At 43.2% G+C, this 15,696-nt stretch overlaps 2 protein-coding genes and 1 long non-coding RNA gene across 4 annotated transcripts in view; all 3 read right to left on the bottom strand.

Annotated features, from left to right (window-relative positions):
• Ankfy1 (ankyrin repeat and FYVE domain containing 1) overlaps positions 1 to 5,270 on the bottom strand; it is a 93,033-nt gene extending 87,763 nt beyond the window's left edge. Inside the window, exon 1 of one of the 2 annotated variants that reach the window (XM_048366638.1) lies at positions 5,209 to 5,270. In XM_048366638.1, coding sequence (XP_048222595.1) covers positions 5,209 to 5,218 — 10 coding nt within the window. In that variant the 5' untranslated portion in view covers positions 5,219 to 5,270. Of the gene's footprint in view, positions 1 to 3,773; positions 4,504 to 5,208 lie in introns of those variants that run through there. The other variant, XM_048366639.1, reaches the window with a different exon arrangement.
• LOC125366160 lies at positions 2,705 to 3,626 on the bottom strand. Its single transcript, XR_007213799.1, has 2 exons — positions 3,165 to 3,626; positions 2,705 to 2,939 (listed from the first exon to the last, which is right to left on the bottom strand). It is a non-coding gene; the product is annotated as an uncharacterized LOC125366160 (long non-coding RNA).
• A 5,960-nt stretch (positions 5,271 to 11,230) lies between the features above and the next one.
• Ube2g1 (ubiquitin conjugating enzyme E2 G1) overlaps positions 11,231 to 15,696 on the bottom strand; it is a 63,100-nt gene continuing 58,634 nt past the window's right edge. Inside the window, exon 6 of the mRNA XM_048366641.1 lies at positions 11,231 to 14,128. The gene's annotated coding sequence lies outside the window, so the exon portion shown is untranslated. The remainder of the gene's footprint in view (positions 14,129 to 15,696) is intronic.

Raw genomic sequence — 15,696 nt, 5'->3', positions numbered from 1 at the left:
TCACAAACAGCATCTAGGCCCTGAGGTCAAGCCCTAGGACTGGCACAAAAAAATAAATAAATAAACATTTCCTGACCAAATTCAATTAAGTAAAAAGTGCACAATAGGCTTTTTTACTTAACTGTTTACTTTTTTCTTTCAATTTTCAGTTCTCTTCATTTTCTTTGAATTCTCATTTTTACTTTTCTTGGTGGAGGGAAGCAGAGAGCAGTTTAAGAGGAGACTAAGAGGAAAACTGCAAGCCAAGGCACACATTGGGCACTATGCTAAGAGAGCTCATGCTGTTTCTTGATCCTCACAGCTACCTACCTTAGATCTGCAAACCGTGAATGAAAGCAACTAAATCACCTCCCTACCATCACAGCTTAGTTCAATCCAAATCTATGCTCTACATCATTATGCCGAGGTTTGTTTGTTTGTTGGAGGGCTGTGCTGAAGATTGCACCCATAGCCTCTCACGTGCTAGGCAAGCACTGTACTAAGGAGCAACAGCCTCCATCCAACTCCTGCACTATAGTTAACATAAAAATGGTCTCTTAGTGGACAGGATAAGAAACCAGTGCTTGCTGAATTGCTTTTCTGTTCTGTATAGCAAAACATCTTATCCTGCCTCAACTCCCGAGAATCTTTTGTATGTAACTAGTTTCATTAAAGATGATTTTGCTAAACAAACAAACAAAAAAGGTCTGAAAAGCTGGTTAAGCAAGCCAGGTGTGGTGTCACACACCCGTAGTTCCAGCACTCAAGAGGCAGAGCTAACAGGACTAGTGTTTAAGGCTAATCTAGGCTATATGACAAGACTGCCAAAAAACAAACAAACAAAAAACTCTCAAGAGCTGGAGAGTTAGCAGAGGAGTAGAGTGCTTGCTTAGCATATACAAGGCCTGGGATTTGATCCTCAGCACCTCAAAAAAGAAAAAGAAGTCAGGGAGCTTTTAGCAAACTGACATCATTCAGAGTACAGTAAAAGTTAAACTGATAGGCTTAGCATGGTGGTGCATAGTTGTAATTCCAACTACTCTGGGTGGAAATTAGAAGGATCATACACAGTTTAAGACCAAAGCAAAATGTTAGCAAGGTCCTATCTCAACAAATAAATTGAACATGGTAACACAAACCTGCAATCCCAGCTACACTGGAAGCTGTAGTTACATAAGATCACAGCCTGGGTTGGCCTCAGGCAAAACCTCAAGACCCTATCTGCAATATAACTAAAGCAAAAGGGCTGGGGAAGGGGACATAGTTCAAGTGATAGAACGCTTGCCTAGCAAGCATGAGGCCCTGAGTTCAAGCCTTAATACCAACCCCCCCACACACACACATACACATACACACATACACATACACACTACTGGACTGGCCAGATTACCTGACAGACCAAAAACCAAGGCTGTATACAGGCAACTTTTTCTCGTTTTCTCCTCCCATCTCTCTCCCCTCCTTCCCTCTTCCAGCAGTGCTAGGGACAGAACCCAGGGCCATCATGTACATGCTAAATATATGCTCAACAAGTGGACAATTCTTCCAACCCCCATGAAGCTAGTTTGATCACTGATAATGTTCAATATTCATACTTGCCTTCAACTACAGGCATGTAGGAGACAGAATAGTATACAAAAAAGGAAACGTTCCTGCCCTCATGAGGTTTACATTCCAGAGAGGGTGGCTTCAATTGTATTGTCAATCACATGGGGAAATAGGAAGGTTGTCCCAGGCCAAAACTGCAAGGACAAAGTGGGAGAGGGCAGAGGAGCTCAGAGCCAGTTAGTGTGACCCGGGCAGTAAATGAAAAATAGGAAATAAGGCTTCAGTATTAAGCAGGTGCTAGACCTGTTGGAAAGCTTTGGCATACATTGTAAGATCATGGAGAACCATGAGAGTTGGAATCGAGGGGCAGGGGTATTGAGAATAGAAGAGACAAGATGTTTTGTTTTAAAGTGAATAGTAGAAACTGAAAATAGGTGTAGGGGGAAGGGAAAAATCAAGTAGTAAAGAAGATAATATTTAGCATCTACTTGGTCTACTTGAGGAGAGAAAGAAGCATATATGAACAGGAAAATTTCAAGGATAGAGTGAAAGTGGAAATCAATATTAGGATGGACACAAACTATGTGAAGTCAAATCAACAGCCATGGATTATGCAAAGAGGCTGGTTTCCAAACAAGTCACGGAAGACATAACTGTGTAGAAGTTACTGTATGCTTGGAATTTTGAGGTTCCACTTAGTACTCCTAGGCACTGATTCCCACATACCCATTCCACCAACAAACCATTACCAATATCAGATGTTACAGGAATATGCTTACAGATAATGTAATTGTTACAAGACACAAAATTTTACTATTTGTGTGTAAATAAGTATCTCAGAACAACAGTAGCCAAATCTGACAATTCTGAGAAAAGTACAAACGGCATTAAATAAGGAACAACCCAAAAACATTTTCTTTATTTTGTTGATCATGGGGTTTTTGTTAAACTCAGGGCCTAGGTGCTGTCCCTGAGCTCTTTTTGCTCAAGGCTAGCACTCTACCACTTTGGGCCATAGTTCCACTTCCAGTTTTCGGGTGGTTAATTGGAGCTAAAACGTCTCACAGACTTTCCTACCAGGGCTAGCTTTGAACCACAATCCACAGCCTCCTGAGCAGCTAGGATTACAGACATGAGCCACCAGATCCTTGCTCACAAAACATTTTCTAATTAATCATGCAGGGCAGCACCTGCAGTTTAATGACTTGCCTTGGCCAGAGAACACCTTCAGTTTTTCCTAGTCAAAGTCTGCAGTATGATTTTCAGTAGAATTTCTAAATTGGCTTATATCAGTTATACAGGGAGGAGTTCATTGTTTCATTTCCACACATACATTCCAATCCATACTACATTCCAATCAGTTTCACCCCCTCTATCACACTTCAGGCATCTTTCCCTCTTAGAATACAGTACTATTTCTCTCTCTCTCTTTTTTTTTTTCTTCCAGCCCTGGGCCTTGAACTCAGGGCCTGAGCACTGTCCCTGGCTTCTTTTTGCTCAAGGCTAGCACTCTGCCGCTTGAGCCACAGCGCCACTTCTGGACATTTTCTATACACGTGGTGCTGGAAATTGAACCCAGGGCTTCATGTATAGGAGGCAAGCACTCTTGCCACTAGGCCATATTCCCAGCCCCTTACAGTACTATTTCTAAGAAGCTTTCATGAGACCTTCAGCCAGGAAACTAGGATGCAAAAATGGTAAAATTGTAAGTAAGGAGCTAATGACTGCTTATTTATCTGATCTCAGTCCTGGGCAACTTAATCTTTAAAGGATGTTTGGTTTGGTTTAAAGTTATACTTACTCAGCTGGCTAGATGTCTCTCAAAGCCACCCTACCACACAGCTCAGGAAAAGGCATCTATCTGGCCTTTAAGAACTCCCCAAAGCTGGAACCTGAGTCTAGCCCAGCAGGGTTCAGGAGACTGCTGAATGAAGACCCCTTCCAGTTTCCACCTTGGTGGAAACACCCAGCTTCTCTTCTAACTGTAAAAGTACTAGACTACTATAATTTCATGTACAGCCTTCCTGAACCTTTTAACCCTCCTCTCACAGTAATGAACAAGCTGCATTTCACAGACTTGTCCACCTCTTCTCCTCAAAATACTTTTTACTTATGAAGGAGGTACAAGTTGAACAAGAAATGCACTCACTGCCTTACATATGAATCTGTAACCCCTCTGTACCATACTTTGACAATAAAGAAAAAAGTTTAATAAAAAAATACTTTGTACTTAACCCAAAACCTACTTTCAGGGGATGCCTTAGCTTGCTGTTGCTCCCTTCTCCTCTCTCTGCAACATTCACATGCAGTTAGTTTCCCTCTCCCAATGACTTAATGTAATAAGAGAAAAGCAAAGATGTAAACTGGATCCAGTCTCAGTAATCTATTAACTTTGGCCTCAATTCCTTTATCTATAAAAGACAAATAACAGAACTGCCAGGCTTCTGTCCCAAAGTTATTCTTAAACCCCATCCAAATGAGAAAACCCTAAAATGTGTCCGGAACTGTGCAAATCTAAGAAATGATGGGTTTCCTCGGAGCTTAATTCAAAACCAATGGAGCAGGTTGTAACAACGAACACTTGGTCACTCAATAAATTCTACGTAAGCCATGAGTATTTTTCTCCATCCATAGGATACACAGGAAAAACACACAAACCAGGTACAGTAAGTAGTATCACTAGATGCTCCCTGGCAATGACTGGCCACCTCCCAGACTTCTTTTCTCTCCCGTGTAGAGTAAGGCTTTGACAATGAAGGATCTTGACATTGCTATGTAGGGGAGGCAGAGGCTGAGCCATCGAACTGCCTTTACATGTGGTTTCAAAGAGAGAACCAGACAACGGGTCTCGACTGGAAGAGGAGGCAAAGGAGCCTGGCTTTGGCACATTCCTGGGGTGCAGTGTGACCTTGGTCAGCTGACTCCCCCGAGCAAACCCTTCCACCAGTCCACATGTGTAAGGCAGAGGAAAGGGAGGGGGGAGTAGGAGGCAGGGGCACGGGGAGGGGACAGGGAGAAGGGGACGGGGGCAGAGCGATGAGGGAGGGGAGGAGAGGACAGGGTCTGAGGAGAGTACAGGGAGAGGGGAAATGAGGAAGGGGACAGGGATAGAGGTATGGCAGGAGCAGGGGGGACAGAGGAGGGGGCAGGGGCAGGGAGGACGGAGGACGGGACAGGGCACAGGAGACAGGGCACGGGATGGGGGTAGGGGATCCGGCCCGGGCGCGGCAGCCTAGCCTCGCGACCCGGGTGCGGAGGGAGCCCCAGCTCTCCAGCAGGCCGGGATGCAACGCCCTTCCTTCCGGACGCAGGTCCTGTCATGTGCCCGGACAGCAGTGCCGACTTCCTCGGGAGAGGGTCGCTCCCCCGTGTCCGACCCCCGGGGAGTCGAAGAGCCCCCGCACCCTGGGCCCCTGCCTGGTCCCGCGCCGCCTGCACCCGCACGCAGCCGCCCGGCTCCTGCGGCCCCCGCGGGAGGGGCGTTGCCATAGGAAACGCGCTCCGGACCCCGGCCCTCGCAGGTGCACAAGGGCCTAGGAAGGAGGGCCCCGAAACCCGCTGGGCCCGGCAACCACTGTCGGAGCCCCTCCCGGGACAGCTCTGCCCGGGAGCCCGCGCCGCGACGGCTCCGCGACTTCCCGCTCGGATCCACAAAAAAAAAAAAAAAAAAAAAAAGCCTACCTTCCGCCATGTCGGGCCCAGCCCTGCCTGCAGCCTCGCGAGAAGTGCTCGCGGAGCGGAGGGCGCGAAGTCTCGCGAGAGCGCTGGGGGCGTGGCCAAGAGGAGGGAAGAGCGAGGGAGAGCGGCAAGCGGCCGCCGGCATCCGGAGCGCGCTGGGTGTGCAGTGGCTGAGGGTTTATCAAGCCGACTGTTCTCCGTTCTAGTCCACGCCCCGGGCGGAGGACAACGAACCCAGACTGCTGCTGGAAAGCTTCCCCGGGAGAGGGCGGAGTAGGGGCCCGCTGGTCGTGGGGTTGTGTTTGGGTGTGAGAGCCCGGAGGGACGCGGCGGGCCTGGGTCCCCGGGTGCCTGCAGCATTCCACACATAACTCTCTGGAAGGGATGACGTTTAGACGAGAAGTGGGTCACCTGTTAATCCACTACAACACGGGGAAGACACACGTGTAGATAGATGTGTACAGGAAGAACTATCAGGGAGCTGGCTCGGTGATAGCAATGGTATGCGTGAAGTTGTAAGGCAAGGAGACCGGAGAATAAGGACGAAAATGTGAAGGAAAGCTGAGATTGAAAGGTCTCATTACAAGTACCTCATCTAAGTCTGGATGGGTCTTTTCTTTTCCCCCTAGAACTCAGCTACCTAGCAGCAGAAGCAATCTGCTTTAAGATTTTATTGCCAGAAGTAGACACAACTCCATAACACTACAATTGTGGTGGTCAGACTTGCGAGAGGTCGATGTATGGATCTTGAGAACTGTAGAATTGTGTAATAATTGTGTACAGAACAGTGCAAACAAGATTGTGATAGTCCTGTGGTCAAAGTGACCAAGTAGACTTTTGTCAGCTAAATCACATTAGAGCAGGACAGGGCAATGGAGTGGAAATGAGAAGCCAGGGAAATTAAATGTTGGAAGTTAAATATAGAAAGCAAGGAAGACTATAAGCAAGGTGTGGACATCTTTGGTGTAAGGATGGATAAAATATTAGAAAAAAGCAAAATGGAGGGCTAAAAAGTAGTTCAACTATATCCATGCTAGCCAGGCCCCTGTGGCTCATGCTTGTAATCCTAGCTACTCAGGAGGTAGAGATTTGAAGGTGGACGTTTGTAGATAGCTGGAGTAAGAAAGTCCATGAGACTTATCTCCATTAACTGCCAAAAAATCAGGAAGTGAATCTGGCCCAAATGGTAGGGCTCTAGCCTTGAGCACAAAAGCTGAAGAACAGCTCCTAGGCACTGAGTTCAAGCCTCAGGACCAGTGCGCACACACTAGTATAGCTAAATTGCAAGAGACATCTCAAAATGATTTTCACTAGGGGTGCTCACCTATCATGCAGGAAGTCTTGAGTTCCATCCCCAGCATCACAAATAAGAAAAATGCTGAGAACACATTTGTAGTTCCAGCTACTAGGGTGGTGACCAAAAAGAGTACTGAGGGTCAAGGTAAGCCCTGGCGAAGTTTTCAAGACCCTATCTCTCCAAACCAGATGTGGAATTCAGATGTAATCCCAACAATTGAAAGGCCATATCTGGGAAGATTGCAGGTAATGATCAAAGAAATAGTGAAGTATGGCTCAAATGGGAGAGTATAATTGTGTGTGTGTGTGTGTGTGTGTGTGTGTGTGTGTGTGTGTGTGTGTGTGCGCCAGCCCTGGGCTCAAACTCGGGGCCTGGGCACTATCCTTGAGCTTTGTTGCGCAGGCTTAGAGCCCTAACCTCTTAAGCCAGATCCACTTCGTTTTGTTTTGTTTTTGCTGGTCCTAGGGCTTGAATTTAGGGCCTGGGCTCTGTGCCTGAGCCTCTCTGTGCTCAAGTCTAGTGCTCTACAACATGAGCCACAAGGCCACTTCCAGCTTTTTCTGTTTATGTGGATTGAACCCAGGACTTCATGTATGCTAGGCAAGTAAGCCACATCCCAGCCTGCTGGTTAGTTTGAGATAAGAATCTGATAGACTTTCCTGCCAGGCTGGCTCCCAACTAAGATCCTCAGATCTCAGCTTCCTGAGTAAGTAGGAGCACAGGTATGAGCCCAGCTTGCATTTTTTAACTTCAAGAATCAAAACCACATCAACATTAACAACTGCAGGGAAGCGGGGTTTAGAGGCATGGTTCAATTGGAACCACAGCCAATGAGCAAAAGCATCAGATTCAAGTCCTAATCTTGGACAAAAAACAAAACAACAACAACAAAAAAAAAACAACTGTAGGGATTTGGAGGACATGAGTTTCAGAATTGAAGGAAGGATTAAGTTGGTGATATTTTACTGCTGTATAAGGTTATCCCTAGTGGATAATTAGGTATAGAAGTGAGTAAATTTGTAGTTTTAGACCATGGCAACATGGCTCAAGGCTACAATCCTAGCTACTCTGGAGACTGAGATCTGAGGTTTGCAGTTCAAAGCCAGTCAAGCAGGAAAGTTGTTAAGACTTATCTCCCATTAACCACAACAAAGCTGGAAGTGGAGCTGTGGCTCAAGTGGTAGAGTGCCATCCCTGAGCAAAAAAGCTCAGGGAGAGTGCCCAAGATTTGCACGCATGCAAGCACACACACATACACACACAGTTTTGAGGAAGTGGGAGTGATTAATAGGCATCTGGGAGGTGGAAGAGAAGAGAGTATTGGAACGTGCAGACAGCTTAAGAGTGTGAAGAAAGCTTACAGGCAAGGAAGGTGCTTAGAGTTGCTACACCAAGCAAAGGCAGTTAGACAAAGCAGCACAGAGAATACTTAACAGGCAGAGTACTTGGAGGTGCCTTGTTCAACACTTTCCTGTCAAGAATGTTTGGGTTTTTTTTGTTGTTTTTGCCAGTCCTGGGCTTGAACTCAGGATGTGGGCTCTGTCCTTGAGCCTCTTTGTACTCAAGGCTAGTGCTTTACCACTTGAGCCACAGCATCACTTCTGGCTTTTTCTGTGTATATGGTACTGAGGAATCGAACCCAGAGCTTCATGCATGCTAGACAAACACTCTACCACTAAGCCACATTCCCAGCCCCCTATTGAGAGTGTTTTAAGAGGTGTGCCAAATGGTGAGCTTCTAGATTGTTCAGATTTTCAGGAAGCCATCCTACTTGGCAGCCTTATCTGTCTACAGTGCTCTGAAAATACTCAGGATATTAACATTAAAATTATCTAAAAGATAGATAAAATAGATAATAGATCAGTGTCTATTTTGCATCACATAACTTGGCCTCATTTGTGCCAGCCTATATATATGACAGGTGATCAGTGTGTTTTATGAGATATTACCTGTGTGTGCTATACTGGGAGTACTGACTTACTGTGTTGGTGATGGGGAGATCCGCAGACTTGTTTTATTTACGCTGCCTCTCAGATTCTCAGTCAGTTTCATGAAGAATGCAGATTATTGAAGATTTGGAGTGTTATGATCTTTTGAGAGTTTGATGAAAACCAGAGCACCCTGAAGAGCAGCACACATGCAGGAATAAACAAATGTGTTTACAGTACTTGGACTAGACAAACCAGAACTTTCTTAATGGGACTTAGCAACTCATGGGCCTAATTATACTCTCTTCATTACAACCTACTCTAAGATATAGATATAAACTGAAATACAAAAATTTTGAATATTCTCAGCACTAGACTATGGGTTGTTTTAACCCAATTCAAATTTGTAGGGTTCAGGCAAAGAAGATGAAGTATAGATGTCGTCTGCCCCAAATTCAAGCACAGAATGGATTCTGGTGAGGCAGTGCCATATGCAAGAGAAAGGCAATCTCTAAATTGCTAGACCAACTACCAGCTGTAAATAAGTCCACTCTCTATGTGACCTCAGGAAAGTGATGGTTCCTGAGCTGAAGATTTCTTCACCTTCAAATACTGGCCCACAGTACTCAGGACATGGAGCTGAATCCCGGCAACCCACTTAAATCACAACCTTGTCAAATCAACCTAAACCTGTCTCCTAATAGGAAGCTATTACATTAGAAGACCCTTCTAGGAATTTGGCTGGATACTTTACGATGCACTCAGCACAGTCCTGCCAAAGGAAAGGCTAAATAGAAATTTGGCTTCTAGCAGTCTTGCTAGGAATAAGATGGGAACATTCAAGTGCTAATCTGTGTTTCTCTACTTGGTGTTTGGTGCAAGGGATAAAGACCATTGCTCTTCCACTATTTTTTTTTCTTTTTTTGGGGGGGGGGAGTGGCGGCAGGGGAGCTACAGCTCAGGGCCTGGGAGCTGTCCCTAACAATTTTGCTCAAGGCTACCATTCTTCCACTTGAGCCACAGCTCTTCTTCCACCTCTCCTTGTGTGTGTGTTTAATTGAAGGGTCTTATGGACTGTGAGGGTTTCACAGCCTTTCCTGCTTGGGATGGTTTAACCATGATCCTCAGATCTAATCCAACTACCTGAAGCTAGGATTATAGACATAAACCACCAGCACTTGGCTATCCTTACTTCTCTAATGGATACTGCTGACAGGGAGTAGGGACCAGGTTTCTGGGTGCCTTTTGTGAATTCTATTTCCTTTGACTTCTCTTACCTATATGAACAGGACTCAAAATTGTATAATCATTTCCCTAAAGCTCAGTGTAGAGCACCAAGCCAACCATCCCAAAAGCCTCACCCCATTGTGGCAGCCAAATTGCACACCTGAAATTGAGCAAATCTGAACTAAATCCTGTTGGGGTTTGGAGGCCTCCAGGAAGTAAACTATTTCAGTTTGATAAGGTGGTTACTGCCCTATTCCAGAGGGAGAAAATTAACTTTATCATGAAAACCTAGTGCTTGGTGTACAGTACGCAACCAACAATTTGTTCATTTGCATTTGAGCAGCAATTAACACTCCTTACAGTATACCTCAGATAAATATACACAAAGCTGATAAAATTCAGGGACTCTCTAGCCCTTCACACCCAAAAGTTTTATTCCAAATAATTAAAAACTCTATAGAGATGATCTCCAAAACTGGTCCCAAGAACTTTCATCTGGTTTCTAATTCACCTCTAACAGTCTGGTTCCATGTTCTTTACTCACTTTGTAAAGAAGCCTTGTCAACCACTAGGCATTGTGTAAAGACATCAAAACAGCAAGTCAGTTATCATTAATTTTTTTTCATCATTAAATTTTTAAGAACTACATTTCTAAGGATTCAAGACAAAAGGTAGATGTTAGGGCTTTTTGGGGGGAGGGGGAAGTATTGGGGCTTGAACTCAGACCTTAAACTCTTGCTTAGCTTTTTCACTCAAAGCTGGTGCTCTACAAGTTGAGCCACACCTCCACTTCTGGCTTTTGGTAGTTAACTGCAGATAAGACTCAAGGGTTTGTCCACACAGGCTGGTTTTATTGTGATCCTAAGATCTGAGCCTCCTGAAAATCTGGGATAACTGGTATGAGACACTAGTGCCAGGTAGATACTGTAATCTTTTTTTTTTTTTTTTGGCCAGTCCTGGGGCTTGGACTCAGGGCCTGAGCACTGTCCCTGGCTTCTTTTTGCTCAAGGCTAGCACTCTGCCACTTGAGCCACAGCGCCACTTCTGTCCATTTTCTGTATATGTGGTGCTGGGGAATTGAACCCAGGGCCTCATGTATACGAGGCAAGCACTCTTGCCACTAGGCCATATCCCCAGCCCGATACTGTAATCTTTAAAAGAAAAAAGTGTGCCTCTTCTTTGATGCTGCAGGTATTGGCCCCTGTCTACTCAGAGCAGGGAAGAGGTTTACTTCTAGTACCCACTAGAGCCTGGGCTTCTCACCATTGAGCTGATTTTTAAGGTAGAGCCAGTTTGGCCAGGCAAATCCCCAATCATGTTCTATTGTTCTTTAAACTTCTAAGTCACTGTACAAAAAGTCTGTGAAAATTGGTTTGTGGCCATATACTGGAAATGTACAGCATTGTATCAGGTTGGATGTCAAGTTAACTTCCTTCTCTCAAGTTCCTTCTTTGAAGTTTGCAAAACTTTCATCAAGACTCCTCTATAGACAATCTGGTATCATGTGCTGTTTACATAAAGTATCCCACCACTACTTTTGAGACCTGCATCCTAAAACCAAAATAGCTCATAATGCAGCCTCTAAGTCATCATTTATTGATTTATAGAGCACCCATCACATAATTTGAGGTGCTTTACAATACAGTAAACATCACAACAGAACTCACATAGTTAAATACAATCAACAAATTACAGATCTTAAAAAAAAAAAACCAGCTGGAATGAAGCAACATTATATCAAATTTCAAAGATGCTGAGAAATGGCAGTACAAAAAGGGCAATTCCACCAACTGGAGACCAGATGGGCAAAGATACACAGGCAGTACCCACCCCTCCCGCCAAGTGGGAAGAATTGTAGAGGGTGAGTGAACATATAGTATCACACTGGAAATGAAGGCTATTAATGATACTAGGACACCCAAGAACTAGAATAACCTCATAAACATATTGCCTTTAATGACAAGGAAATCCTCAAAAGAGGTTAGGAAAGCCATGGAGATCATCCATTCCTCCTTTATAAACAGACTTAAATGTATAAGCCTCTACAAGAACTTGAAATAAACTTAGCAAACAGCCAACAGTTCTACTATAACCCAAAGGACAACGGAGATGTACTTCAATAGTTGTCCCAGGTTATGAAGAAAAACATCCTTTTCCTGAAACAGAGAAAGATCGCCTCACACTAATGATGAGAGGCACTGGTGGGACAAAAGCCACCTGATCCAGTGTCACCTGACTGTGAGCTTTATATCAAATGTAGAGGCATTTAAATACACATTGTCAGGTGATCACCGAGAAAGGCACAGATGACATCTCTGAGAGAAGAAAGGAAGTTCTAAGGTCTATTAAGACCTGAATTTCAGTTTATGGCATGGCTAGGGGAACTGGTGTAAAATAGTGAGGAGAGAAGCATTCATTCCATTTAATCCCCTTCAATGTAGAATCATATGGTTAGCTCAAAGTAACTGCATTAAAGTGGCACTTGAAGTTCAGAAATAGTTGTCCCTGAGTTATTAGATCATTTGCTACTTGCTGAGCAGTTAAACCAACAGATTGCTAGTAGAATTACAGCAATAGGAGGGTAAATTTCTAACTCCATATTGCCACAGCAACCATAATGTGGGTAGTTTCTGATTTAACAATTAAAAGGACTGCGTTCCAAGTCCCTTGTAGAACTAGCCAACAATTTTTACTTTTTTTTTTTTTGGGGGGGGGGGGGGGCGGAGTCAAAAGTTCTTGAAAGAAGTTAGGCTCCAACAAATCAAATCAGAGTTTTCTCATAGTCACTATACATCTGGGTTTTTACAAGGTTTCAGCAAAGAAAACAGACAAGGATTTCGAAAAACCACTCTGTGACTGCTTTCTGCAAAAATCCTTTCACTATTCTGACAAAGCATTTCTCCAAACCCAGAGCAGAGATGCTCCAATTCTCAAAAACACTACGCCCATATATATGTCTTAAGTATTATCCAAACATGCCAAACACTATTTTCATTCTCAAGAGTATAAGAAAAATTTAGAAATGGGAGAACAGGTCTGCCTTTAGGTCTGCATATGCCAATTTTTGAACTGTTTCAAAAACCCAAAACTATAATATGAAATGAGAACTTATGCCCAAACATTAATCAAATCTAAATGCATGATGTCTGTACAGAATCTGTATGCCAATTCGCAAAGCATTTACCCTTGGCTTTTGGTTTTTCTTAAGAATCTAGACAGAACCCAATACATATACTGCCAGGGCTATATGGTTTTCAAGTACTAAGTTTGTTTGCATAAGGAATCCACCTGAGTTTTTTTCCCCCTAAAAAGAACTTTTCTGGCATTCAGTATTATAACCTTCATTCAATACAATAAAAGCCAACAACTTGACAATTATTGGAAAAAGTGTATTTTGGAAGAACTCACTACAGGTGACAGAATTCCAAAATCAAATGACATGAAAATATACATCGCAATTTCTTTGTACAACAGGGAAGAAAAATTTCTAGTATAGAATAGTGGCAAAGAAACATGAAGACTAAGGGGAAGGGTATGCAGGCTGATGGCATTTTTAGTAGCAAATCCTGAAGAAAGCAAATCCAAGAAGAAAGCCTGTAGCTGTGCATGCTTTAAGTATCCAACCTTAATATTAGGTAAATTACAGGCAATAATAAAACCAGATCAGAATTTTGTATCGTTTTGGAATAAATTTCAGTACGTTGAGAACTAACATTTTTTTTAGTTCTTGCAGGTAATGTCTAGATGGATCAAGAGCTCTCAACAGCCAGAAAATTTTATTGCTACATCCAATCCATGAGATGGTGCAACCTGAATACGAAAGGGACAAAAGCACCTAGTGATGACCAGCGCTCCGAAGGTCATCGTGAAAAATCAAGTACTTAGTAAGAACTTTAGTACTTGAATGAAATGATATGAGAACTTCCTGGCAGAAAAAAAGAGATAAAAGTGAAGAGGGGGGTCAAAACAAAGAAGATACAAAAGTTTAGTATGTGAAAAGTTTAATGAAGCCTTAATGTTTAAAGGAAATTAAATGGAAACTTTAATCCTAATTGGTTTTTTTCTGACATGCTTTAAAGAGTCTCTTTAAACTGATAAGAAACAATGAAAAGGGAAAGAAAACCTGCTAAAATCTTTTACAATTTACACGATTCTTACTCTACTACAAGAAAGCATTATTTGGTACAAGGTGTATTTGTGGATGTACATGAACAGTATATATATTATCCGGATCATGTTGTGCTATGTACAGGTCTTTACAATTCTTCCTGAAGGTTAAAACAGTTCATTAGAATTCAAAATGCGTAATCATCTGTAAGTTGGCACTTGTTAGGCTCTTGTCAGCATTGATAACTGGCATGTTTTATTGCAGCCCAGTTCCAGCCAGTATATGCCAACTTGTTACAACAGAAGTCCAGCAATAGGTGGGTAGAGTGCAGGAAAAACAGTGCCATGTTTCTCAATTGGAGACCTACAACAAAACAAACAGCATCATGTAACAAATGCAACACTACAAAAGAATTAACTGATTCAAATTTTTAATTGTATTGTTTTTTGGTGACAACTAATTCTTTTTAAGCCTGCTCTTGCTTTTCTTGCTCATTACAAATGCCACTGCATGTGACACTCTCTCTCTCTCTCTCTCTCTCTCTCTCTCTCTCTGCCAGTTGTGGTGCTTGAACTCTGGGGCCTGGGTGCTGCCCTTGGGCTCTTTTTGCTTACCTGAGCCAGAGTACCATAAGAATCTCACAGGTTTTCTTGTCCGAGCTAGCTTTGAACCATGACCCTCAGATATCAGGCTCCTGAGTAGCTAGGATTACAGGCGTGAGGCACCAACACCCAGTGATTATTTTTATGTTTACATTAATTAACATTAAATAGGGGCTGGGAATGTGGGTTCGTGGTAGATTGCTTGCCTAGCATGCATAAAGCACTGGATTTAATTCCTCAGTACCACATACACAGAAAAGACCAGAAATGGCGCTACGGTTCAATTGACAGAGCGGTAGCCTTGAGCAAAAGAAAACAGGGACAGTGCCCAGGACCTGAGTTCAAGCCCCAAGACTGGCTAAATTAATACATTCATAAATTGAACAGGACCCTGGTAGCTAATCAGGAAGCTAAGATCTGAGGATTGCCGTTTGAAGCCAGCTTGGATAGGAAAAGTCCATGAGACTCTTATCTCCAATTAATTACCTAAAAACTAGAGCTGTGGCTCAAAGTGGTTGAGCACTGGCCGTGAGCAAAAAAGTTCAGGGACAGCACTTAGGCCCTGAGTTTAGGCCCCATGACTGACAAAGAAATGGAATTTTAGTCCCTTAGCTGTAAGTACAATGTAGACAGAAAGTTGTATAACATAGCTATAATTTACATTTTTTAGTATTCTACATTATGTTACAACAAGAATGAAAAACAAAATATTTAAATGTAAAGTGATCTGAAAAGTTAGACATGTTTGTGGATGTACAGAAAAACAACTTTAAGCTACGCCAGTATTGGGACTTGAACTCAAGAGCCTCATACTTGGCTCACAGCTCACTCTCAACCACTTAAGCCATACCTTCAGTTCCTTTGCCATGCTTCCTAAATTAAGTATTGGATTTTGAACTGAGGGTCATAAATTGGAAAGGCAGATGTGTTCTACCACCACCCATACCCTTTTTTGCTTTAGTTATGTCTCAGTGTCTCCCATTTTTGCCCTAATTAGCACCAAATGACCACCCTCCTTACTATAGCCTTCTTGCATAAATAGGCTTACAAGTGTGTACCAAGACACCTTTTTGCCTGGGCTAGCCTCAACCTTGAATCTTCCCAATATATACCTCTTGAGTAGCAGGAATGACAAGCATCAGGCTCAGTCTAGTCAATTCTATAGGCTGGGTTCACACCCATTTCTATGCTAGCCACCTTCAACTGACCATCTCAATGATAGCTCTAATGGGTTGCTATCTACTGGTCTCACATCACTAAGTAAACTGCAAGTTAAAAGCACATCTAAATAAAAATCACTACCATCCTATCATCCAATGCTTATGATGT

This window comes from Perognathus longimembris, chromosome 17, assembly GCF_023159225.1.
Source record: "Perognathus longimembris pacificus isolate PPM17 chromosome 17, ASM2315922v1, whole genome shotgun sequence".
Lineage (NCBI taxonomy): Eukaryota > Metazoa > Chordata > Mammalia > Rodentia > Heteromyidae > Perognathus > Perognathus longimembris.
This window is presented reverse-complemented; position numbering and strand designations above follow the sequence as displayed.